The sequence below is a fragment of the Myotis davidii genome, unplaced genomic scaffold (genome assembly GCF_000327345.1).
Source record: "Myotis davidii unplaced genomic scaffold, ASM32734v1 scaffold200, whole genome shotgun sequence".
NCBI classification, from domain to species: Eukaryota; Metazoa; Chordata; class Mammalia; order Chiroptera; family Vespertilionidae; genus Myotis; species Myotis davidii.
Window position 1 is genome coordinate 3,829,170 of NW_006293700.1, and position 27,004 is coordinate 3,856,173.

Consider the following 27,004-nt stretch of genomic DNA (forward strand, 5'->3'; position numbering starts at 1 on the left):
GGCGCTGTCTCCAAAGAGGGGCTCCCTGTAAGACATCTGCCCCATTCTAGGGCCGTGTTTCTTGGTCTTTTTAAATTCATGCCCTGTCACTTTGATAAACATAATTTAATACTCTACTTAATATCACTTAATAATAAAAAAATGAAGTATTTTGACTAAAAGGAAATTGTAACAGCGGGACAAACAACCATATGTATACACTTCCTTGATCTCACCATGTCCCACTCCCCCTTCCTGAGTGACCACCTGAGGTCTCTCATCTTACCTTTCCTGGCTTAGCTACCGGATTTCACTTGAAGCAGAGCGACTCCTTGGGGCAGACTCACATTGCCACCACAGCTCACAAGGCTGATGCAGGACAGCAGAAGGCCAACTCGTTACTCTAGCACAGGGGTCCTCAAACTACGGCCTGCGGGCCACAAGCAAATACAAATACTGTATTTGTTCCCATTTTGTTTTTTTACTTCAAAATAAGATATGTGCAGTGTGCATAGGAATTTGTTCATAGTTTTCTTTTTAAACTATAGTCCGGCCCTCCAACGGTCTGAGGGACAGTGAACTGGTCCCCTGTTTGAAAAGTTTGAGGACCCCTGCTTTAGAACCACCAATGCCAATTGCCACATAGGCCAGGGGACTTGCCCTGATACCACCAGTGCATGCTCTCCTTGTGGTCGACCTCCACCAGAAGCTCAATCAACATGAGAAGGTTGCTAGTGAACACGCATCAGGACACGGCGCATGAGATGAGTCAAATTTCCGAAGGCCTGAGGCAGCCAATTCCTCAGTGGGGTCATCTTGCCAATAAAGCCACACAGTGTTGGTGACAGCTCCTGCATCCTTCCCCATTATAGCAATGTCCTTCCAGTGCAACTGCTAGCCTCGAGCTTACGTTTTGGCCAAGGCTCCTCTCTCCTTTGGACAGTATTTACATGGGTGCTGCCAACATTTTTCTCTGTGACTCTTTTTTCCTATACTCTCTGGGTGACCAATTCTGTCTTTAGATATTTTAATACACTCAATCAGGTGACAAGGACATCTCGCAACTCTGAAACCCAGGTGATCACTTCTGAGCACTTTATATATTTCTGTGTAGTATCCTGGGCTCATTTTATAATTCAACTCTCAGAAGGCAGCCTTTTTCTAAATTCTTGGGGGATGACTCACTCTACCGTGCATGTATGCAGTCACCTACACATTCACATCCGTTTGTCTGCTTTATTTACAATTTAACCCTTTACTTAAAGCCATTCCACAGGGCTAGGTTTTTTCCCCTTAGTTTTAACTGAACTGCAGAATCATCCAGTTTTGAACTAAAAGCGTAAGATTTAACGAAGAGGGTAAACACGTGACAATATCGCCAGCTCCTGAGGTAGGTAACTTATTATGAAAGCGATCAGAACATCCGCCCTGACGGACAGCCTTTCCCAGGGTTAACAACTTCTCCGCAGGACACATGCGCTCCCGACAATGGAAACATTTATAGGTGAGATACTGAACGAGCAGCCTGACTTAGAAAAAATACTTAAACCCTTTAAGAGGTGCCTGACTTGCTCACCCTGTAACATGGAGGGGGAAGGCATGGGTTACTGAATTAAGCTTCCTGCAGAAGCTCAATCACACTCAGTACAGAAAAGACTTTCTACAGTTGCCAAAGGAAGTGCTGGCTGTGGGTAAAGGGGACTGCAGCCTCCCCCACCCCTGGGCGTTGTCTCAAACAGCCCCTTGTTGTCATCCCCTGCTCTGGGGATATCTTCATTACTGACCCACAACGAGCTGCCCCGAAGCCGGTTTCACTCAGAAAGGGTGCCATTACACTTTCCCACAAAATTTCTTTCCCCCTCAAATGCTTTTACAACCATAAAAGACTTTTAAAACCATTTAGTCTGGGAAACCGAGATGCCCTGCTGTATCATTTACCTCTTGGTAAACACCTAATAGCAATCTATAGGGAACCCCTTCTCCAACAGAATCCAGAAACGGCCACCTGCCGACAACAATGGGGAGTCTGTTTGCTTTCAAAGCTGCTCAGTCAGTGCTGGTTCTCCGAGGCCCGTGTGGTCTCCTGACAATGACAACGTGAGCGGAGGAACCAGCCCTTCCCAGCTCTCACCTTACAACAGGTCATTGCTAATGTACGTGGGTACCAGGGAAGGGAGTTGATTTCACACCAGCAAGTTTCTTCCCACCTGAGGTCACCATAAAAATTGGAAAGTTTCCCTTTCTGGACAAAACATATATACACACATGTTTAATGAGTTCAGTCTCAGCCGCAGGGTGAAATAATGCACGTGAAGGAAAACACACACGATCACCACTGCCTTCCCCTGAACTATGACAGAAGCCACTCTGTGACAAGCCCATCACTCAACCAACCGGGCTTCGCCCTGCCTCTCATAAAAACAGTCCTCTGAACCTGGCCTCTACTGTCTTCATTCTTTGCAGGAAAAAAAATAAATAAGCCTATTACTTTCTTTTCCCCCATCCTTTATTACAGCCAAACGTTCTAGCTTTTATATGGATTTTGCTATTCTGTTCACTTTGACTTACCTTGGTCATTCAGTCGCAGCGATGTCCCGGGCGGGGGGCGGGGGGGGGGTTTCCAATATTCTATCACTTTCATTGGAGCCCAATGTGTATGGAACACACATGCTATGCAGGATGCTAGTTATCCAACTTGATTTAATAGAAACCAATGTGGAAAAATTCTTTACCAAGAAAATACATATTTTGATATTTAGGACATTTTGGTTCTTCTTCACTTAGAAATCTATTGAACCCTCAATCAATCCCCAGAAAGATGTTGTTTATAAGACAAGGGAAAAACACATAGAAATGGCTATTGCCATTCTAGTAACACCAGTATATTATAGAGAGGGATGGAGGCAGTCTAGTTGGAAACCACTAGGAAGTGACTTCAATATTTAAACCCACTGCAAACATTTGCTTATTGCTATTTTATAACATTCGAGAGACAGATAATCAGGACTCTTATTTTTCTGAGGTTGTCACTTTCTCTGCGTCATGACATACATCGTCATCTCAACCTGTCTTTCAGCGGGATGTTTCCGTACCTCCTAACCGCAGTCCTGGGAGCCTTAGTTCAGGTATGTTTTAAAAGGGCTTGGACGCATGCATATCAGCATAACCACTGGACACAGACCCTGGGGCGGTGGGGGCTTGCCCCCCCCCCCCCCCACGCCCCCGGACAAGTTTGTATGGGCTCTCCTCTTACTGCCAGTTTGGGGTTATTTGTTACAACATCTGCAATGGCCACTAAATACACACTTTGTTAGAATCAGATGCTTCTCTTGGATTCCCGTCTCCCTTACTGCTATCAGCGCAAAGGTTACTGCAGGGAGTGGGGGGGCAGGAGGGGAGTCGCACTGGCAAACACCCGAACCTCTAGTGCTATCCCTCGGGCTTCAGATATTTCTGACTATGCTCCCATTTGTTTTCTAGTATTTCTAGATTCATGAAGCACAGACCCTGCAGCTGAATGGGAAAGAAGGAAAAAAAAGGAAATCAGGGGCGATGTTCTTACCTTTTCCACCACAGGACAACGCAGTCTTACCTGGCTGGTAGAAGTCGGGTGACAGCTCCTTGGCCACTGCTCTCGCGATGTCGCACTCCTGGCGGGCAGCCAGCGCGGCCTGGTCCGCGGCGTCAGCTTTGGCTCTGGCGTGTGCGGTCCTGCGAGGGAGCACAAGCGGCCAGTCATCAGGGTGGGGCCTTGTTAGCTACACGTGGACAAGCAAACCGCTGCAGCCGAAAAGAAATGCTAATTGTGATCTGGCCCTCCACCAGCACGTCTTAGAGTCATTTCAACAGAGACAACATGCGCTAAACTACCAATAACATGCCTCAGTCCTTCTTTCAAGGGACATGAAAGATGAGCACGTTCTGTTCAGCTCGATGCAAAACTCACTGAATGGAATACCGGGTTCATTTTGGTTGCCATTCCTCTTCCTAACCACGGAGAGTAGAATTAGAACATGAATCAACATGATGTTTTTGGGATTTAATTCCTATGGTAGAATTTGATTAAGGGTCTGCCCAGTGCTGTGGGTAAAGTAGCTCCCTGGGGGAGAAATAAAGTAAAACTGATTTGCAGCACTGACCAGTTTCCCTGGTGTAAATACTCCCACCACAGCCCATGTCAGGCTCCCAGCGCGATGCCGCTGAATGTGGTTGGGAAGCGATGCACACAATTGGCTCTCACCAGCCTGCTCTAGGAATGTGCTCAGGGGAGGGGCCACGGAGTAGCTGCTCTTTAAGCATGTTTCTAGGGTAAAACAAAAAAGAGGCAGAACGGAGAGGAGGAAATGGACTTCTTTCAGTCTTCTGCCCTCTCCCAGGCCCACCCTCCCTCACTGAGACCTCTTATGCTTCTAATCTAGACTCTAGAGCAAGCATGTCAAACTCGCGGCTGGTGGCCGCACACCTCGTGTATTTAACATGCTTGCTCTAGGGCTAGGGAGAAAGCAGTAGGGAGAACAATGGAACTTCTCATGGCAACAACAGGTATTTGCTGTTGATTTGCTTTCTGCCTGCCTGAGAAGAGGGGATCTGGAGGGTGTGACTGAGAACTGTGGGTCATCCACTTCCAAAGGAGAAAGAAGACCTTGTCCATTAGTCCTTGGATGATGACCACAGCACCTATTTCTTATAACTTTGTAAACTTTATCTCCTCTCTTTCATGAGCACCAGCAGGTCTAGAGATAACCACTAATAAAAACGGAAGCCTAAAAGGTGCTTGGACTTAGTTCAGAGAGAGGCGTTGGGAAATGGCACTGTGCCCTGGCTGGTCTTAGGAGAGAAAACACAGATGGCGGCCGGGGACAGAGTTCCAGGAAGAGGCAGGCGGCTGAGGTCGGACTGCGACCATGGGGCTAACTGGTAGGAGGTCCTGTTCTCCAATTACTTTCTTCAGCTATGTCCTCTCACCCTGTGCTCTCATGGGGCGTTTCCCTCCTACGTACGCCCTAGCCTGGAGGCCTGATGTACTAGCCGTAGGCTTCCGGAAGGCTGGGATTTTAAATCTGGTCCTTGGCTACATGCCCAATGCACAGAACACTGCCCGGCACATAGTATTTATCAAGGGCTCACTTTATAAATAAACGAACGAACGAGGCTTCCTTAGAAATAGCTGAGTAGTGACTTACACACGAACAGATGGACCAAACTACAGAGACAGTAAGTAGCTCAGTGGTTGCCAAAGGTCCAGGGTGAAAGCGTGTGAGGGATGAACAGAGGGATCATGGGATTTTTAGGGCAGTGAGACTAGTCGGTGGGACACTAGTGATGGGGGATACATGACATTATGCATTTGTCAAAGCTCACTGCACTGTACAAAGAGCGAACCCTACTGCCAACCATGGACTCTAGCTCATACAGATGTATCAGTATTAGTTCATCAATTGTACCAAATGTGCCCACTAACACAAGATGTTAAATAGTAACGGGGGAAGCGGTGTGGGTGTGGGGAGAGGAGGCACATGGGAACTCTCTGTACTGTCTACTTTTTCTGTAAACTTAATATTGCTCTGAAGATAAAATAATTAAAAAGAAGTGGACCAACGTCCAATCATCAGCACTGTTATTTCTGAATCCCGGAGGATGTTTTAGATGGTCTCTAACGGTATCATGAAATGGAGACAAACGCATGAGGGTTAGAGCACATTCCTAAACAACCGGCCTTGTCACCCCATAGAGCAGCCATCACTGAGGACAGGTGACATGTCAGTCCCACGTACGGTGCCTGAGCATCTACGGGGGCCTCTCTGATGTTCTTTCAACTTCCCAGAATCTCCTTTTTCCCAGGATTAGTTTTCATGTTCTCTCATGTTCTTCGATAGAGCCTAATCATGTCCAGGCGTCATCATACATGAAACCCGAAGAGTTCAGTTATGCTGCCTTGTAATAAAACCTACTACCCTTTCAATGACAAATTCACAAAACTCAGGTAACCAACAACTTACTGTGATGCACTCACAACCCACCACCCCAGCATCAAATAAAATGCAGGTATTAGTTCTGCCGCTTTTCACAATGTGCGAAACTGGAGCACAGACAAATACAGCTTAACCTTTCTGCAAATATATTTTGGAAGCAGAACATCAGTGAAGCCTTAACCCCGTCCTGTTTCACTTGCTCCTTCCTGTAACACCACACAGGGAGGGGGGACCTTGCCATCTAGTGCCCGTCCCCGTGTCAATTCCCCCGCACGGCTGCGGAGATGAGTCCAAACCATGTTGACCCTGAAACCCGAGGTCGGCTCGGGAGCTTTCGGTAGCCCTGGATCTGATCACAAAAAGCAGAAGAGAACAAGAACCCACTCTGACTTTGTTGTCGCCACCAGCTTTGGGTGGTGATATGTCTAGATTTTGCCGGGGGGGAGGGGGGTGGAAATCCGGGCCTGACCCTGCTTCATGTTAGTGAGTTCCTGTGTTCACACCCCAGGTTCAGTTCCAGAGCAACACACGGCCCCTTTAATCAGCCAGCTGGTAAGCCCGGCCATTGTTCATGGGTTGGGGGGTGGGGGTGCAGGCTGGTCCATCTGGGGAGATGAGCTCAAACAACTCACAGGGAATGCCCTGCTGCTGTCGCTGGTCACGTGGGAAACACGCATGCATAAAAGCAGCACGCATGCCCAAGAACCTCTCATCAATCAAACGACTGCTGACACCCATAAATCCTCAGACCCCCACCAGTCTCCCAACACCGTCATCACGTACACTTTCTCCCATAAAACACAGTCAACAGTAAGTGAAAAGCAACTTCTCCCAGGCATTTGTCGTTGACTTTCCTTTAGGGTCATATTTTTAGAAATAAACCAAAGTTTTAACTGGTAGAGAATTACTAGGTAGGAATGTAGAGATACAGACACGTGGGCGGCTGGTTAGACTCGCAGGGGAGCTAAGTGACTCCCTCCTGACGGGAGCCCTGCAAGGTCACCTGTGAAGGGCCAAAAACACTCCATGTGGAATTTCTGAACTTTAGGCACCACCTGTACTTAGGAACTTAATTACAACTTATTTTTCCAATCAGTAAGTTTATGAGGATCTGAGCTTTCTCCCCTTTAATGACTGAAATAATGTTTCATGTTACCTTATTCAGAACAAAATAGCCTGGCTTTCCCAATATTTCTTAAACATAATAATACTTTTACCAAAAAAAGCATATAAACAATACACTGAACATACCCAGCTAAAGTAACACGTGGGTCCCTTACATGCCTGTCCCAACTTCTAACTTTCCTTCTTTTATACATCTGTTCGCTGACATAGCTGATAATGATTTTAATCTAGAAAGGACTATGATTCTGCTAAAGCTCCATTCTCAGGAAATTTGGAGTGGGAAGACAGCTTCATAAGGGTCAATCTTTACATTTATGTGTTCTTGAATGTTACTTTTCTCCCAGAGTTGCGCTTTTTTATTTTTAAAAGGACCTAGAATAGTAACTTTAAGACAAAAATCTTAGGTCCTGGCTAAAAACCAAAAACCAAACCAAAACAAAAACCCAAAACAACAAAAAACTTGTTCCATCATCAGAAAACATTTGTCTTTCTTGCCAGGGCAGGAGTTCATGTCTTACTTCCCTAAAAAGTAAGCACCATCAAGTTATTTAGATATAAAATGTAAACTAAGAGGCTGGCTAGCCCCATGGGAGTTTGATGCTTGATCTTTTAAAGGCCCAGATTCACCGAGGGATGATGATACAGGCTTTGGAAGCACTAATATTCAGAGACGAGGTTAAGGGCAGTCTAGACCACAGATAATCCTTGTCCATAAGATCAAAAGTTAAACCGTGTTACTTTCATCACAGAAATGTCTTTGTAGAATCATAATTTACATCACACCCTTGGTTTTTTATCAAGGGGAGACAGGAGGAACCCAGATGCATCTGGAGAATGTTTACATCCCTGTTGTAAAATGCAGTTCACTGTGTGTATCCCTGTCATGTTTATAAAGACCTGGGTGAGATATTCCTCGTAAAGTTCAGTGCCAGGAAGAATGTGGTCTCTGATGATAAACTGGTGTGCTTCCTTGTACCCTCCATAAGAACTTCATAACCTTTATTTCTCTTTTTGTCAAGGCAGCCGGGAAACTGGGAGCAAATCCACCCTCCATCTGTGTATATGGTTATCTTCCCTAACTGCATGGCTTCAACATTCCCCAGGGTCAGGAATGTATGTGTGACGCATCATAACGCCCTTGCTAATCCTTTCTGGAAACTGGCAGGATATTGGAAAAAAAATTACTGGCTCAATAAAGCTCTCTGTTTTCTGAACTCTAGCCCCTCACACTGTGTGAATGCTCAGGAACACATGAACTAACTTGGGAAAAGCTGAACGTATTAGTCAACTTCCTGTATAGGATTTTTTTCTATATTCCGAACATTTTCAAGCTTGGAAAATAAGACCTCATTCTTAAGTACTTTATAGACTTTATTCCCTAAAATTTGATCAAACTTAATAAGCTTAAAGGCTATATTCTCTGGATAGGCCAGGTCAAGAGCACATTCCTAATCCTCAGCTGAAATATGCCAAATAATTGGCTCTCTTTTACTTTAGTCTGAGTTTTATAGAATTTATCTAAAATTGACTTTCGCATGTAATTTGTGCACTGAGAAAAGTCAGATGTAAAAAAAATTAACTGTTTTGTTCTTGAAATAATTTTTAGAGAAAAGCCCTTTAATGAGGTCATTTTGAAGTTCAAAGACATGATGACTAAATAATATTAAAACTTCACTTTGAAATAGAGTCACCTGCAACCTACTGAATGGGAGAAAATATGTGCTGACCATATATCTGACAATGGATTAGCATCCAGAATATATAAAAAACTACTACAATTCAATACCAACAGAGGACCACTTAAAAATTGGCAAAGGACTTGAATAGATATTTCTGCAAAGATGACATACAAATGGCCAATAAACATGTGAAAAAAAAACCCTCAAGGTCATGTATAGGAAGGGAAATGCAAATCAAAATCACAATGAGATACTACCTCACATCCATTAGGATGGTTACTAGAAAAAACCTTCCAGAAAATAACCATTGTTGGTGGGGATGTGGAGAAATTAAAAACCTTGTGCGCTACTGGTGGGAATGTAACATGTTGCAGCTGTTGTAGAAGACAGTATGGTGGAGGGTAGGGCTGGGATCATAGGGTTTTAGAGGAGGAGCCAATCTGGAGACCCCTGCCCACTGGTTCTCTGTTTTCATTGTCAAAGACATATTTTAATAAGTTATTTCCCCAATGGACTTCTGTTTTAAGAGATGCTTGCCATTTAAATTGTACAAATTAAGAATAATAATAACAAAAAGAAAACAGTATGGTGGTTTCTCAAAAATTAAAAATAGAATTACCATATGATCTGCCCATTCTATCCCTGGGCATATACCACAAAGAAGGAAAAGCAGAATCTCAAATATATATCTGTACATCCATGTTCAAGAAGCATTCCTTACAATTGTCAAGAGGTGGAAACAACCCGTGTCCATCAATGAATGAAGGGATAAACAAAATGTGGTGTGTACGGTCATATACTGCAAAATGCTGTTTTGGTTAATGATGGACTGCATATAAGATGATTCCACAGGATTATAATGGAGCTAAAAATTTCCAATGGCCTAGTGACCTCAGCTGTTGTAACATGGTAGTGAAATGCACTACTCACATGCTTGTGGTGATGTCTCACATGCTTGTGGTGATGCTGGTGTAAACAAACCTACTGTGCGACCTGTGGTATCTATGAAAGCACAGCACATACAATTACAGTAGTGCGCTAGACCACTCAGATTTGAGGAAGTGCACTCTACGATGTGCGAATGACCACGGAATCACCTCATGGAACACTTCTCAGAATGCATGCCGATGTTAAGTGGCCCCTGGCTGTACACCCATGTAATATTATTCAACCTCAAAGGGGAAGGAAATTCTGACAACTGTTTCAACATGGATAAACCTTGAGGACATTATGCTTAGTGAAATAAGCCAGTCACAAAACGATGAAGACTGTATGATTCCATTCAGATGAGGCACCTAGAACAAATTCACAGAGTCAGAAAGTAGAAGGGTGGTTGCCAGGGAACAGGGAGAAAGAATGAATAGTCAAATTCACAGAGTCAGGAAGTAGACGGGTGGTTGCCAGGGAACAGGGAGAAAGAATGAGGTGTTATTACTTAGTGAGTGTAGCGTTTTAGTTGTGCAAAAGGGAAAAGTTCTGGAGATTGGTTGCACAACACTGTGACTCCACTTAATACTATGAACTAAAACACGAAAGGATGGTTAAGATGGTAAATTTTAGGCTATGTATGCTTTTTAAAATAAGGAAAACATGGTTACTGATGTTCAAGTATTTCCAGAGCATCCTATGTGTCCAGAGGGTGTGAGGAGAAAGAGCAAAGGTGGGGCTCTCAGATGGGGAGCTGCACGAATCTCAGCCAGGGCATGCAGTGTGGCATGAGGGGGAAGAGCCGTAAGAAAAGGAAAACCAAAGGGCGTTACCAGGGAAGAACTGTGACCCTTTTGAAATGCCAGGGCAGCCTCCACGCCTGCAGTGTCAGCTCTTAAAGCCTGGCACAGAGGCTGTCAACAAGCACTTACTGAATGGAGAAATGGGTAAGAAGGATAGAAACATAAGGGAAAACCCTAAGATATCTGACTTAATATCCAGATGAATGGCTTTGCTACAGATAGAAATTGTGCAGGTGCGAACGGCAGACAGTCTGAAGGTGATGACAAGTTCAGCTTTAGACAAGTAGGATCTTACATGACACAGGCATTCAGAGGGCTGCCATGCAGAGGAAAGGTCAAGGTTAGAAACAGGAAGGTGGGCATCATGATCACAGAGGATGAGTGCACGACAGGTGGATGAACCTAACAAGTCAATGAGTCAAAAACTCCAAGGACACCCTGGCCGGTGTGGGTCAGTGGTTAGAGAGTTGGCCCACACACCAAAGAATTGCAGGTTTGATTCCTGGTCAAGGGCATGTACTGGGGTTGCAGGTTCCACCCATGAGCCTGGACACGTGTGCCGGAGGCAACTAATTAATGTATCTCTCTCACATCTATGTTTCTCTCTCTCTCTCCTTCCATCCCTTCTACTCTCTCTCTCTCAAAAAAAAAAAAATCAAAGGAAAAAGTATCCTCAGGTGACAATTAATAACAACAACAAAAAACAAAGGACTAAAGACAGAGACAGAAGTGCCCATGGGACTTGGTGAAGGACATACTCGGAACTGAGAGGCAGCAGGGAACAGGTGGAAGGTGGACTTCCAATAGAACCATTCAAAGTTCTTGTTCTTGGATAAGTCTCTGCTCCTGTTAGGAGGTAAGTGGTCCAGATCGGAATTTGTCCCTTCCCTGGGGCAGCAGCCACTGTGACACATGCCCGTTAGAGTCTGAGGAAGGGGTGGCTTGTCCATCCTGCCGCGTGCTGGAGAGAGCCGAGGGCTCAGAGGCTGCGAATTTGCTAAGAAGCTTTGAGAGGGCAGCGCTGACCCAAAGGCCACCGCAGGAGCCAGATGGAAGGGGGTCGGCGAGGAAAGGGGCGGAGGAAGTAGAGGAAGCAGGTGTCGGCCGCATACTGGACACTTTTGACCCAGAAAGGAAGGAGGAAATTTGGACCATAACCAGAAGGATGAAGTGGGCCAAGGGAAAGGACGTTTTACTCGCAGCTGAAGAAAACAAGGGCTGATCAGGTTGGAAGGTGGGAAGAAAGATGCCCAGAGAAGAGAAGCAAATGAAGAAGCTATGAGAAGGTGACAATGGTCGGAGTTGGGTCCAAGATGAAGCAAAAGAAAGGAAATGGGAACAAGTTAAGAACAGTTAGGTTGATCCAGTGTTTTAAGGTTATTTGAAGGGTCCTAAGCTTGAAAGAGACAGAACTGTGGGCTTTAGAACCAGACAGACCTGGGCCAATCCCCAGTTTATCACATATAGGCCATGTGATGTTAGCCTCAAGGTCCTTACCTGGCAAATGGGGATGCTATTATCTAAGGAACTGCTCTGCATCAGAACTGATTTATACCAAGTACTTAGCACTAACTGAGGGTATTTTGTCGCTAAATGGCCATGGTTAGTTTTCTGCTGAAATGTAGGGCTTGGAGGAAGAACCCGGGGGCTGAAAGCGGTGCTATGGATGGCAGGAAGGAGCGTTAGAATTGCTGGATGGGACCAGGAGGACCTGACGTCAGGCCGATATGATTCTGCCTCGTTCTCCATCAGGCTCTCACTCTGGGAGAAACAGGAGAGGGAGAAGGTGGCTGTGACACAGGGTGGAGACTCAGCGAGGAGGATGGCCCCACTGCAGGGCTTTGGGTAGGGAATAAGGGCACATGGCAACTGTGGACCCTGGGCCGGAGGAAGTAGAAAGGATTAGGTGAGGAACAAGTGAAAAATGGGGAGGCAATTGGATCACTGTGAAGTCTATTCATGCAGACTATTCTTATAGTTTTAGGTGCTTTTCATTTTCTAATTATTATTGTTTTTTAAATATATATTTTATTGATTTTACAGAGAGGAAGGGAGAGGGATAGAGTGTTAGAAACATTGATGAGAAACATCGATCAGCTGTCTCCCGCTCGCCCCCTACTGGGGATGTGCCAGCAACCAAGGTATATGCCCTTGACCAGAATTGAACCTGGGACCTTTCAGTCCCCAGGCCGACGCTCTATCCACAGAGCCAAACCATTTAGGGTAGGTGCTTTTTAATGAACTGAAATGAGGCTTTGTCTTTCCCCTGGCAAATTCTATAGAAACTGCCTGATTCTGACTAAATTCGAATTCTGTAGGAACTGCCTGGTTCTTACTACTAAAAGGAATGACTTTAGTTCAAATGACCAGCTAGCAGGCTTTTGAGAACAAAAGGGGGGTCAAATCATTTCAAAATGGATGCATATTGTATTGAATGAAACCAGAGAGAACCAGGACTACATTTTCTACTGAAACAGACACATCTGGTTGTGCCCGATAAGGACGCTGCAACCTTGGGAACCGAAGACCTGGGTAACGAGGCCGAGAATGGTCACATCAGGCACCTTTTGTTTGCACACCATTGTTGTGCATCTTGTGCTTTACCAATGGTCCATTATGAGCACAATTTAAAGTGTGACCAAGGATTAGAGCAATTTCAGATGAATGGTCCAACCCATTGTGCAGCTAGCAATGCTCAGGGAAGGCAGGCCTATTCTCCACTCACTGCTGCAAGTGCCCAGGAAATGCATGCTCTGTGGGGTTCAAATTCTCCATTGTATACTTCTACACTAAAAAAAAGAAAAAAAAAGAAAAAAAGAAGCAACCATCACTCACTCACTCCTCAAAAATGACAGATCCTTTAGAACTCCTTCAACTCACAGTTGAGACAGACACATTCTCTTAGGTAATAAAATACCCATTTTTCTTTTTCTTTTTTGTTAATCCTCACCCAAGGATATTTTTCCATTGATTTTTTTTTTTAAGAGAGAGTGGAAGGGAGAGGGAGAGACAGAGAGAAATATCGATGTGAAAGAGACATATTGATTGGTTGCCTCCTGCATGCAGGGCCGAGGAACCTGCAACCAAGGTATGTGCCCTTGACCTGAATCAAACCTGGGACCCTTCAGACTGCGGGCTGATGTTCTATCTACTCAGCCAAACCGGCTGGGATCAAAATACCCATTTTCTATCCTATAGTATCTACAATGATTTTCTAAATTCTGTAACTATGTATGGTGACAGAGGTTAATTAGACTTGTTGTGATGATGTTTCACAAAAGACACAAAGATAGACTCATTACATTGTGTACCCGGAACGAATATAATGTATGTCAATTATACCTCAGTACAATAAATTATAAAGTATTAAGAATAAAATTAACACCATAAATCGGTATAATAAAAAAATGGCTCTCTAAAAAATCCTAAATCTACCAGTTTTCCCCTTCCCTTTGTCTGGTCTCAAATGCCTAAGTGGTAGCAATAAAAGAATCTATTCCTCTATCGGGCATTGGATGCTGAACTGTCTGAACAAGAACTTGCTTGGACCAGCTATGCAAAGCCATCCTGCATCTTTAGTTCCATCTCATTCAATGTACAGGTTTTGAAGTTGTTGAGCTTATGAGAAGACTGCTTTGTGAGGAATGCCAGGACGGTAGGTTATAGTTATTCTCGGCAAACTAGTTTTATTCATTTCGTGTTTCCTTGTAGAAATAGTAATTCAGTTATAACCTACATGAATTCCATGCCTGGTCTGTAACAAGAAATCACTCGATAGTTCAATCAAGAAGTCCTTGACTAACTTCACTTTAAGTCATCAATCTTTTGCAGCAACAGATATTGGGAACAACAATCTAATGAGCCCAAAGGATTGGCTCTGATTCACGGTGAACTTCTGATTTTGAGGAAGTGGCTCTTGAATGTTCTGCTTGACCAGACAGGCTGGAAACCACAGTTAGGACTGGAAGGGCCTCTGAGAGCCCCATGGTTAATTACTTTTCTTTCTGTAGGGATTCGAGACTCACAGAGGCTAAGGAACATATGCAAATTCACACAGCAATTCAGTGGGATGAATGGGCAGAACCCGGGTCTCCTAACCTTTAGAGCAAAGCTGGGTGACCTCTGTGAAGAGAGATTTCTGTACTACTTCTCGATTTTGCTGCCATTTAATGATCTCATCTATATTTTGTTCTGCTATAAAACACATTCATAGCCTTAGTCCTATCTTCTTATATTCATATTTTCTCTGAGTCTGTAGCCCTTTATTTAATTCTTTAATTTTAATAAATTTATGATTCCCATTGAAAATTAAAATTTTGAGCTTTCTTCTCATATATATCTATCTTAAAACCAGCTTTGGCTGACTTTCAAATGAAATAACACAGCTTAGAAAACATCTCACTGGAAACTGTAAGAGAGATTTGGTTTTCATCGAGGCTATTCTTTAGCAGGAACATTTTTAGGTGGTGTTAAAAATACTGCAGATTCATCCAACTCATAGTTGCCTTCCCCAAATCACAAATTAGTAATTAACACCTCCAAATTTGAAAGGAAATATCAGATCATTCAGTTTTTACTGAATTCTTAAAAAGTTTTCTTCTTTTTCCTCATGAGAATCTCAAAAAAATCTCCGTCGTGGTTGTACCTGTTTTTAGCATTTGCTGTGTTAAACTGAGAAGATTTTCATCCCAATATTCAACAGATAAAATAATAGCTTGCCCAAGGGCACTGAGAAAAATGCAGGCAGAAACAAATATATAAAGCAGAGTGACTGGTTTTCTGTTTAGTGCCTTTAAATACAAATAACACAGTTACTTTGGGGAAGGCAAGGCGGTTTTGAAGATGAGTATGTGTACCTGGAGGTAAGAATGTATACATACTTCCCCTTCATTAAAGACGATGGTAGAAATGCAAGGCAGGATTCAAATAAAATAAAAGAATCATGTTAAATTCTGGCTCAAATAGGAATATTTCCTTCTGGTCCTGGGAGGTCGCCAGTGGTCTGCTTCAATACTGCGTCCTTACGGCGCCTATAATACTTGGATTTCTTGCCCAGGAGCCTGCTGTCTGCCTGGGTATCTACTCTAGACACATTTTGATGAACTTTTAACCTTTGTTTTTTTCTTCAGGGTGGAATTAATTGACTCTGGGGCCTGGGATGCGTGCCTGTCAGTAGGATGGACAGACGCCGGCTGCAGTCACTGGGGAATGCAGGGTCTGCCTTCTGCGACTCCATTTCTTAGTGACAGATGCATTAACGGGAATGGAACGAGTCCTCAGCAATCTGAGGTCCACACTGAATCCGAAGAATCTCCAGAAGAATTCCAGGCAGAGAGGGAATGCTGCACCTCCCACCCCCAAACAAGGGGGACGTGATTGACACAAAGGTCAGAATTTCCCTTGAGGCCCAAGAATTTAAAATCTACTCACTGTTTCCTTGTAACTGGGGACATGTCAGGCTGAACTCAGGAGGGGCAGGGAGAGTTACCTGCCAAACCAAAGCCTGCCCTCCCCCAGCTGGGAGTTGTCTAGGGTGGGTCTCAAGCATGGCTGCTTCGCTGGCTCCTCACAGCTGCCCCCGAGGCCTCCAGGTCTACCTCGGAGCACTGAGCTGCTTTCCAGGTTATGTTTCCTGAATGTGCCATGTTTCAGCCAGCGATACAAGGGCTGGAAACAACTCTTCCTTCCTTTTTTTTTTTTTTTTTTTTAAAATACGTTTTTATTGCTTTCTGAGAGGAAGGGAGAGGGAGAGAGTGACAGTAACATCAATGATGAGAGAGAATCACTGATCAGCTGCCTTCTGCGCAACCCACACGGGGGATTGAGCCAGCAACCCGGGCTTGTGTCTTGACTGGGAATTGAACTGTGACCTCCTAGTTCATGGTCGGCGCTCAACCACGGAGCCACGCCAGCTGGGCTCTTCCTTCCTTTTCAATACAATCACAGCACCTTCCAAAATGACAACAGATTTGGTGTGCCCTCCCTGTGGCTGTCCTGTGCTCGCTGAAGTGAGGACATGAACATGCCTTGCACGTAAGGCAGAGAACCCTGGAGCCTTGAGAGGCTCTGTGGGGTTCTAGTTGAAACCGAAAAGTATATTTATATACAATTGTGGGCCCAAGTAATGCGGCAGTGGACATGACAAAGTGTGGTACTTGACATTCTCCGCTTTGTTCTGGCATGAATGAAATGGGGCACAGAAGACCCTTTTATAGTTTCCTGTGGGGTTCCTTTGGGTTGACTAGTTACCCTGAACACGTGAGGGACGTTAAGGAAAGGAGAGGCCTATCAACGTAATGTTCAGAACAAGTCCATCCTTCGTTCTTAAAATATAAAAAACCAAACACTGATGCAGAAGCAAAACTTCCAAACTCATTCTGCCAGGCTAGCATTACCCTCATACTAAAACCAGACAAAGATATGAACACCCCCCCCCCAAAAGAGAAAATTACAGGCCAATATCCTTGATGAACATAGGTGTAAACATTCTCAACAACATATTAGCAAACCAGACTCAACAATGCATTAAAAGACTGCCCAGCCGGTATAGCTCAGTGGTTGAGCACTGACCCATGAACCAAGGGGTCCCCAGTTCAATTCTCAGTCAGTGCACATGCCCAAGTTGCACGCTTGATCCCCAGTAGGGGGTGGGCAGGAGGCAGCAGATCCATGTTTCTATCTCTCTCTATCTCTCTTCCTATTTCTAGAAGCAATAAAAACATATTTTTTTAAAAAAAGATCATACACTGTGACCAAGTGGGATTTATCCCAAGATGCAAGGATATTTCAGCAACTGTAAATCAATATGATACGCTGCATCAATAAGAGGAAGACTAAAAATCATATGTTCATCTCAATAAATGCAGGAAAAGCATTTCACAAAATTCAACCTCCTTTTATGATAAAAACTCTAAAAAGTGGGTAGGGAAGGAACACACTTCAACACAATAAGGGCTATGTATGGCAAACCCACAGCTAATATCATACTCGGGGTGACAAGCTCAGAGCTTTCCCCTAAGATAAGGAACAAGAGAAGGACGCCCACTATCACCACTTCCCAACATCGCTTTGGAAATCCTGGCCACAGCAATCAGACAAGAAAAATAAATAAAGCATCCAAACTGGAAAGGAAGAAGTAAAACTCTCACTATCTGCAGATAACATGATACTATACGTAGGAAAAAAACCCTGAAAAACACCACCAAAAAAACTATTAGCACCAATAAATGAATTCAGTAAAGTTGCAGGATACAAAATCAACATACAGAAATCTGTTGCATTTCTATACATCAGTAAAGAACATTCAGAGGAGAAATTAAGAAAACAATCCTATTTATAATTGCATCAAAAAGCATAAAACATCTAAGAATAAATTTATCCAAAGAGGTGAAAGACATATACTCTGACAACTATAGAAAACATTTACACAAAGCTAAAGAGGATACAAATAAATGGAAGGACATACCTGGCTCATGGATGGAAGGATTAATATTATTAAAATATTCTTACTGCCTAAAGCAACATAAGATTCCACGTAATTCCTATTAAAATACCAGCAGTATTCTTCGCAGAACTGGAATAATCCTAAAATTGATATGGGGTCATAAAAGACCCTGAATAGCCAAATAAATCTTTAGAGGAAAAAATGTGGAAGGTATCATGCTCCTTGACTTCAAACTATCCTACAAAGCGACAATCATCAAAACAGTATGGTACTGGCATCAAAACAGATATATAGGTCAATGGAATAGACTAGAGAGCCCAGAAATAAATCCTCACTTACATGGTCAATTTATCTATGATGCAGGAGGCAAGGATGTACAATGGGGTACAGACAGTCTCACTGAAGATAAGTGGTGCTGGGAAAACTGGATGGATACATGCAAAAAAATAAAACTGGACTAGTTTCTTAACCATATATAAAAACAAACTCAAAAGTAAAATCTGAAACTTCTAGAAGAAAACACAGGCAGTAAAGTCTTTGACATGGGTCTTATCAATGTTTTTTGTATATGTCTCTTTGGGCAGCAACAAAAGAAAAACAAATGGGACTACATCAAAGTAAAAAGTTTTTTGCATAGCAAAGGGAATCATTTACAAATGAAAAGGCAAACTACTGAATGGGAGATGATATTTGGCAAGGATACATCCAATAAGTGGTTAATATCCAAAATATGTAAGGAACTCATACAATCTAACACCAAAAAAACAACCAGTCCAACTAAAAAAATGGGCAGAGGATCTGAATACACATTTCTCCCCATGGACATGGCCAATCCTATATAACAAAAGGCTAATATGCAAATCGACTTAACAGCAGAAAGACCGGTTGCCATGACATGCACTGACCACCAGGGGGCAGACGCTCAATGCAGGAGCTGCCCCCTGGTGGTCAGTGCGCTCCCACAGGGGGAGCGCTGCTCAGTCAGAAGCCAGGCTCACAGCTGGCAAGCACAGCAGTGGTGGCAGGAAACTCTCACCTCCAAGGCAGTGCTACAGATGTCCGACTGCCAGCTTGAGCATGCCTAAGCCAGCAGTCAGACATCCCCTGAGGGCTCCTGAACTGCGAGAGGGCACAGGCTGGGCTGAGGGACCCCCCAAGTGCATGAATTTTGTGCTCCAGGCCTCTAGTAGACATATAAAAAGATGCTCAACATCACTAATCATCAGGGAAATGAAAATAAAAACCACAGTAAAATATCACTTTATACCTATCAAATTGGCTATTATCAACAAATGAAATAACGTGTTGGCGAAGAGTTAGAGAAAAGGGAACCCTCATGCATTGCTGGTGAGATTGTAAATTTGTGCAGCCAGTATGAAAAACAGTGTAGCGATTTCTCAAAAAATTAAAACTAGAGCTGCCATATGACCCAGCAATTACACACTGGGTATTTATTTGAAGAAAACAAAAACACTAATTAAAAAGGATACATGCACCCCTATGTTCACTGCAGCATTATTCACACTAGCCAAGATATGGAAGCAACCTAAGTGTCTACTGACAGATGAATGGATAAAGAAGATGTGGTATAGCCAAACCGGTTTGGCTCTGGATAGAGCGTCAGCCTGCAGATAAAGATGTGGTATATATTAGAAACAGAGTATTACTCAGCCATAAAAATGAATAAAATCTTGCCATTTGCAACAACATGGATTGACCTAGAGGGTACTATGCTAAGTGAAATACCCTGGACAGAGAAAGACAAATACTGCACAAATTCACCTGCATGTGGAATCCAAACAAAACAAAACAAATAAATAAGCAAAACAGAAAGAGAACCATAGATAATAGAGAACAAACTAATGGTTGCCAAAGAGTTGGGGGGATGGGTGCAACGAAAACATATAAATAAAGCTCACTCTCACGTAAGAAAAAAAAAGATGTCTGGGTCACATTTTTAAAATAGATCCAGAGACACAGAAGCATGGAACAGACTGTCAAACCTCAGAGGAAAGGCAGGGGAGGGTGGGTGGTGGGGAAGAGATCAACCAATGAACTTGTATGCGTATATGCATAACCCATGGACACAGACTGTAGGGTGGTGAAGGCCTGGGGTGGGGGGTAGGGGCAGGCTAGAAGAGGTCACTGGGGATAAAGGGGACTTATGTAACACTTTCAACAATAAAGATTTTTTTAAAAGTCCCCCCTCCCCCCCCAATTCCTCAGGGGCAGGAATAAAAGAGTAAGCCTGTCTCACAGAGCCTTCCATTCCTGGAGGACTCTGTGGGGACTCCACTGCCCTGTAGACAGGGCTTCTTCCAGGAAGGGCTGGAACACCCTGGAAAATGGCATTTGTTCCACAGAGCAAGGGGTTAGGAAGCCTCTTTCCATGCAAGACAAGGAGCAGGGACAGCAACTGGAGCTCGAGGCTGGTGAGCATCTGGCTGCTGGCATCGATGCTGTCAGGAGCTCTTGCTAATGTCACAAAGGTCCTGCTGTCCCCGTCTTCTTGTGGCTACCTCTCCAGGTTTCAGATCACTTTCGAAGTTGCTTCCCGAAAATAATCACCGCTGGCCTGTCTCTCCTGACAGCTTTCCAATGCTGTTTCAACCCTCATCTCATGATCAGCCCCTAGTGCAAGCATGTCAAACTCAAAGGCTAACACGGGCCAAATAAACGAGGCATGCGGCCCACGGGGCCCCAAGCTTGACATGCTTGCCCTAATGTTTTCTCTCTCAAATAAAACCCCTCAACATACTTAATGATTTGCAGATGTCTCAAAATCCTTTGAAATTCTTTGCTACTCTGGACACACATAATTCATTCTACTGAATTCTGAAGATCATGCTCATTTTTCTTTCCCCACGTATCATACATGTAGTGCACGCACCGCCCTCCTGCTCACAGCCCTCTGCAATGCTGGTCATGAAACGAAAGCACCTTTTCCCTTGCATTTCTCTCTGGCAGGCGATCACTGCTGACAGCAGTTGATTGTAAGCATGACATTTCTCTGCAGTGTGTTTCTGAAACGTCACGGTGACAGCAGCTTACACAGAGAGCTCGTAGGACGAAGGGAAAAAAATATAAAGATTTCCCCCCCTTTTCAGATTCTGGTCTGAGAGGGGGGCCTGTCACCCCTGGGCTCTGAGACACCACAACAGGTCACCACGAGCGACATGTTTTAATATGATAACGAACTTCTTGTTATTTACTTGTTAACATTTCTTTTCTCCGGCGCCAGCTTAATTCCCAGAAAACAGCTTATCTACCGTGGTTCTAAAAGTCTGAAAATAATTTTTGAAGCAAACCTTTTTCATTCTAAATGTAACGAAAAGGACTAGGGTTATTATTTTTTAAATCTGCTTTGTCATCTTAAAAGTAACCATCAATTTAAACACTATGAGAAGATGAATCTCTTGTATCATTAAAATTCCTGCAGCAGTACGGAATGTTGGCTTGATAGGCTTGATCTGATAGTGAATTTTGGGGAAGGAATACATAAATATATGTAAATATGTAATACACAAATTTGAAGTGTGGATGTAATATTTGATTGAAATACAGGGATGGGCAAAAGTAGGTTTATGGTCATGAATACACGAAACACAGTTTATTCCTGTATTATTATTTATTAATTATTGTATTATTTATTATTAATAATCTACTTTAGCCCACTCCTGTATATATCAGAATCAACCAATGTGAACCAGTAATATGTGTGCCTGAAGGTTTTTTTTTTTTGGTTTGTTCTCATTTGTGACAAATATTAACTATTCTTATTATCCTCTAATACTTTTTTTTGGGGGGGGGGGAGTTTTGTAGAATCTCAGGGAATATGACAGAGTTGAAATCAAGGAAAACTTTAAAAACCAACCAACCAAACAAAAAATTTCAGGAATGAATACTTTTAAGTGAAATATCAGCTAAAACTCTAGTACTGATTACTACCAGTGCCCTGGCAACTAGTTAAGTCAGGGCTGCTCCCGTTTTTAAATTATAATTTCATGATGTGCGGTACCAGGCTCCTTTGTCAAGTAAGGCTTTGTGTCAGGGTTGTTACGTAATTCAATTGACGGGTGAAAAAGGTCTTCTAGGCCTGGCAAACCTAATTGCAGCGGCACTGTCCTGGTCTGCAGATGGGAAATCATTAAACTGGCGTTCAGTAACCGGACTGTAACAGAAAAATTATACTACTGCACAGTTTCATCAGCTTTTAAAATAGCCTCCCAAGCTTCTGAGTGTCTTAACCAGTCTCCTCCTTTACGCTCTGGGACTTGACACGACCTGACAGGTAAGCAATGATGCTGGACGCGGGTGGCCTGTGTGCTGTTCTCCGAGCCTGTACGGTCCATCTCAATCGCCCATTTCCCCTGTCCCTTAGCCCATCGCTTGGCCGAGAGCCCTCCTGCCTGCCATTTGCCACTTGTTCTGGGCTATTTTAATTCTGGACAAGTTGTGGTAGCTGCTATATTTAAATTGGCCTGTGCGGTGCAGAAACACGGCAAATGCTAGTGGCAACCTTTTCCCTTTTTGACATAACCCAGTTGTGCTCTGGCTTGGAGTCAAGCTTCGGTACCATCCACACTGGCTCAGCTCCCGCCTGCATCCAGGTGCTCACCGCCCGTTGGGTGGGGTGGGGTGGGGTGGTTTTCTGGGAGGGATGACCCACAGCAGGGCCCCAAACTAGAGAGTAAACGGAGAAACAGGAACCATCACGGGAGGAAAAGCTAAATGCTTCTGGAATATTGGCAGAGTAATGTTTCAAAGACCAATGTCCAGATATGAATTTTGTCGACTGTAAGCCATCGATCGAGGGAACCTTAAGGGAAACTGCTCGCACGTGAAGAGCCAGCTTTCTGGCTCCTGGGCGCTGAGAAGTGGGCTTGCTAAGACTCACTTGCTCCTCCCCCGCCCCGCGAGGCCCACCAGGCTCCTTGGCCAGCGGTTTCTGCACATCTGTGCTGGGAGGAAGGTGTCTCCTGGGACTTAAGTTGTCCCTTCAGAGAAGACAAATACATCGAAAATGCCTCCTCATCATTAAAAGCTAAATACAATATAAAGAAGAGGTTTTATAGATGTCCACAGCTCAAAGCTAGCCTATAGCCAGACTCTATCATGAAGAATCAGAGAGAATCAACCGAAAAAAATTTTTTTTACAGTCCAGGGCTTTTGCTTCGAGACCTTAATGTACAAATGCTAATAATGACATGCTCATTTCACTGGCAGGGGAATTAAAATTCAGACGGGCTATAGGATCCCTCCCATCTATCTGAAGTACAGGATTTCTGCCTAAATAGGCCTTTTGAGGTATTTACTTTGACTGCTTGGGCTATTACACTTTACCTTCTGTCAGCCAAGATTGTACTTGATTTTTTTTTTTCTGAATAAACTTTATACCCAAGCAGATAGTAAATAAAACTGGGCTTTTGTTTTCTGGGCTGAGTAAGAAAACCATCTTGGAAATATTTTGCTAAAAAAGAGTATTCACTAGTCAATTCATATGAAACCACTTTTAAACGTCCCAACAAAGGAGGGCCCATTAGTAGGTTATTTGGTTACATGTAGTCAGGGTTACCAGCTTTCACATTTCTTGACATAGTAGCCAAACAAAGATGGAGAGAATGGATGGAAACAGAGATGCCTGCTTTTACTAGAAGGCACACAAGTGGCACTGAATATATCATGCTCTGAGTATCATGAAAACACAACTCGAAATAAATCCCGTATTATCCTAGTGCTCTAAGCTTTCAGAGAGCTAATTCCAATCTTAAGAAATCACATGCTGTCTTCTTTCCCAAATACTTTCCCTGACTCCCTGATATTCTTGTAGGTAAGAAAATTGCCTGAGCCCTAGCTGGGTTGTTCAATGGTTAGAGCAGCACCCTGGGGACCGAAGGGTCCTGGGTTTGATTCCGGTCAAGGGCACGTACCTGGGTTGTAGGCTTGATCCCCAGCCCTGGTTGGGGCGCATGTGGGAGGCAACCAATCAATGTCTCTCTCTCCAATGTTTCTCTCTCTGACTCTCCCCTTCCCTTCCAGTCTCTCTAAAAATCAACGAACAAGTATCCTCAGGTGAGGATTAACACACACACACACACACACACACACACACACATACATCCACAATTAAAATTACCTGAGGTCCTGAGGTCTTCCTAGTTTGTCTTCTCCTAAGATATAGTTTAAGCTCATTCCATTTAAAAATATTTTTATTGATTTCAGAGAGAGGAAAGGAGAAAGAGAGAGAGAGATAGAAACACCAATGATGAGAGAGAATCACTGATCCACTGCCTCCTGCTCACCCCACACTGGGGATCAAACCCACAACCAGGCATGTGTCCTGACTAGGAATCGGACCGTGACCTCATGGTTCATGGGTTGATGCTCAATCACTGAATCACACCAGCTGGGCTTCAGCTCATTTTTAAATGAAAGGACACATGTGAGAGGTCTCCCACCACAACTCTGCATAAATCTTCAGAATAAACTGCATTCACAAGTGTGGAACAAGAACCCGCACTGAAATGCTGGGGACAGGAGGAAAGTGCGTCCACAGCACAACAGGATCGTTGAAGTGTGCTGTCCCTCAGCGAACGTCCAGTCCTCTCATTTACTACCCAACAGTCCTCCGGATCTGCCTACACAACAAGGACCAGAGGCGGGCTCTTCGGAACTCCCCGCTCTGAGACTGAGGGACAGAAGGGTCCTATGAGGTAGGAAAGAATCAAGCAGAGAAGAGACCAATTCTGGCCTTTAGAAAAAGGGGGGGCGGGCAATTTTAATAATTACTAGTGCTTTTAAAGGCACATTTCTCATCACTTCAAAATTACTAGTTCAATTTTGTTATATTGTATGCTTCTCTGTGATGATTACCAGCTAACACACACACAGATATATACAGATATCACTCCAAGATCACAATAAACCAAGGGTTGATGTCTCATGATTTTTAGGAGAGATAGGGTACAGGAGAAGTTAAGAAAAATTCTAGCGCATTTCTTAAGGAGTCCTGGAGAGGAACATGAAACAGACAAATAAACCATAGGTGGTAGGAGCTGAAAACAATGGGGCACAGGCCAAATTCCTGAGTCTGAGGGTGGGGAGGAGGGGTGACTGGATGGGACAGGTCCCAGGAGTTTACACCACCCACAACCGGACAGGCTCACCCCAGGCTGTGAAGGTGTGAGCGGGGAGGTGACCTGTGTCTATGCTCGCTGTGGCCTGGAGGACAGCCCCTGCCTCTGGCCATCACGTGGCACTGGCAGGACAAGGTACAAGGGAGAGCTGCAGTCTCTTCCTAGTCAACGCATGACTTGTAACCCGCAAAGTACAGCAGGTCCTCACTTAACAGCGTGATGGGTTCTGTGACGTTAAGAAAAACGTATAAGGAAACGAACATCACCAGAGGCTAATGGGTATAAACAAGAGGTAAGTTCCTAGGGCATCTCACCAACGTTACCACGAAATGACTATATTCGAGGACCTGCTGTATCACCATTGGAAAAATATAAGTACCTGGTATTAAGTTAAGCAAGCAAGCAAGCAAGCATTGATGATGATGATAAGGGCTGTTAAGATTGACCGAGTGCCTTTTATACACAAGGCCTAAACTTGCATTTTCTAAGAACTTGACGTGTAATGTCTCCTATGATCCACTCTGGCTTACGGGCTAGTGTGTGGTGGGAGCACATTTGAATCGAATGTCAGAATTGTGGGTACACACCCACCCAGCCCCAATCCTGCTCCAGCTCTCTGGACTCCCCCTGGGGTGGTCTTCCTTCTCATTCCAGCCATAAATACTTAGTTTCCCTCATCATCTGAATTAATAAAGAGGAACATTTTTTCCCCAGGTACATTTAACATTTTTCTTAACATATACATTTCTCCTTTTTGCACGAGTTAATTCTTATATATAATAACCTTTTAGGGACAGAAATTTTGAGTTTAAATAAAAGTAGGATCGATGCTACCAAGTAACAAGTGATTATAAGCTGCACTAGCTTTTCAAATGATTTACTCCAAGAAAAGGGATTCAAAAAAACATTGAAATCAGGTTTAAATTTAACATTCCTCTCAGACATTGCCAAGTTGCTGTGTTTCACTGGGGTTTCAGCGGCGATACACACCAAATCCTACACACACCAAGCCCTCTAAGGCAGGCACCTCACGCCTGTGGTGGTGGTGGCATATGAAGTTATGCCACCTCTACATCCACCCTGGTCCCTACTGTCTCCTCCATCTGGAGGCTCTGACGGCTCCCTCTCACCTACTCCCCTCGGCTTGTCCTTAGGTGTCTCGGTATTTGTGCCATTTGGCCCAGAAAAGCTGCTACCTCAATCTGTGGCATATTGTTCCAGCCACAGCATAAATGTAACCCTCGGATTAGATTAGCATAGTGGAGATTTCACGGTCTCCCTGGACCAGCACTATAGACGGAGACAAGTTACTGCGGATTCAGACTTCAAACCCGAAGATCTCTCTTCCACCGCAATGGAACACACTGGAAGTGGAGTTTCTCGCTGTGTGTCGAGTCCCCTCCTAGCGTGCTGAGGAGCATGAGTTCTAGAATCACACGGCCTGGATGCGATTAGCTCTCGCCTTCACTGGCCTGAAGGCCAGGGGCATTCCCTCACTAGCAGTGCCTTCGTTTCAGGAAGGGTAAACCCACCTTCTGGGGTTATCATGAGGGCCACAGATGACACATGGAAAGCCCCAAAGAACAGACAATGCACATAGGGTACCTAACTTCATTACCTATTAATACTTATCAAATTAATTAATTCGATAACTTAAAAATGTATTAAGCTTTGCCCTGGCCAGTATGGCTCTCAGTTGGTTGAGTGTTGCCCAGTTTAATACCCGGTCAGGGCACATACCCAGGTTATGGGTTCGATCCCCAGTCGGATTGTACACAGGAGGCAACTGATCAATGTTTCTTTCTCACATTGATGTTTCTCTCTCTCTCCCCCCTCCCTTCCACTCTCTTTAAAATAAATAAAAAACATATTAAAATATATATTAAGTTTCTGAATAAGATATTCAAATGGTTCAAAAAAATAATAATAAAAAAATAAC

At 43.9% G+C, this 27,004-nt stretch overlaps 1 protein-coding gene across 1 annotated transcript in view; it reads right to left on the reverse strand.

The window, feature by feature from the left end:
- Positions 1-27,004, reverse strand: part of JPH1 (junctophilin 1) — a gene marked incomplete at its 5' end in the record, with an annotated part of 84,455 nt that overhangs the window by 17,536 nt on the left and 39,915 nt on the right. Inside the window, one exon of the mRNA XM_006767362.2 lies at positions 3,572-3,690. Coding sequence (XP_006767425.1) covers positions 3,572-3,690 — 119 coding nt within the window. The remainder of the gene's footprint in view (positions 1-3,571; positions 3,691-27,004) is intronic.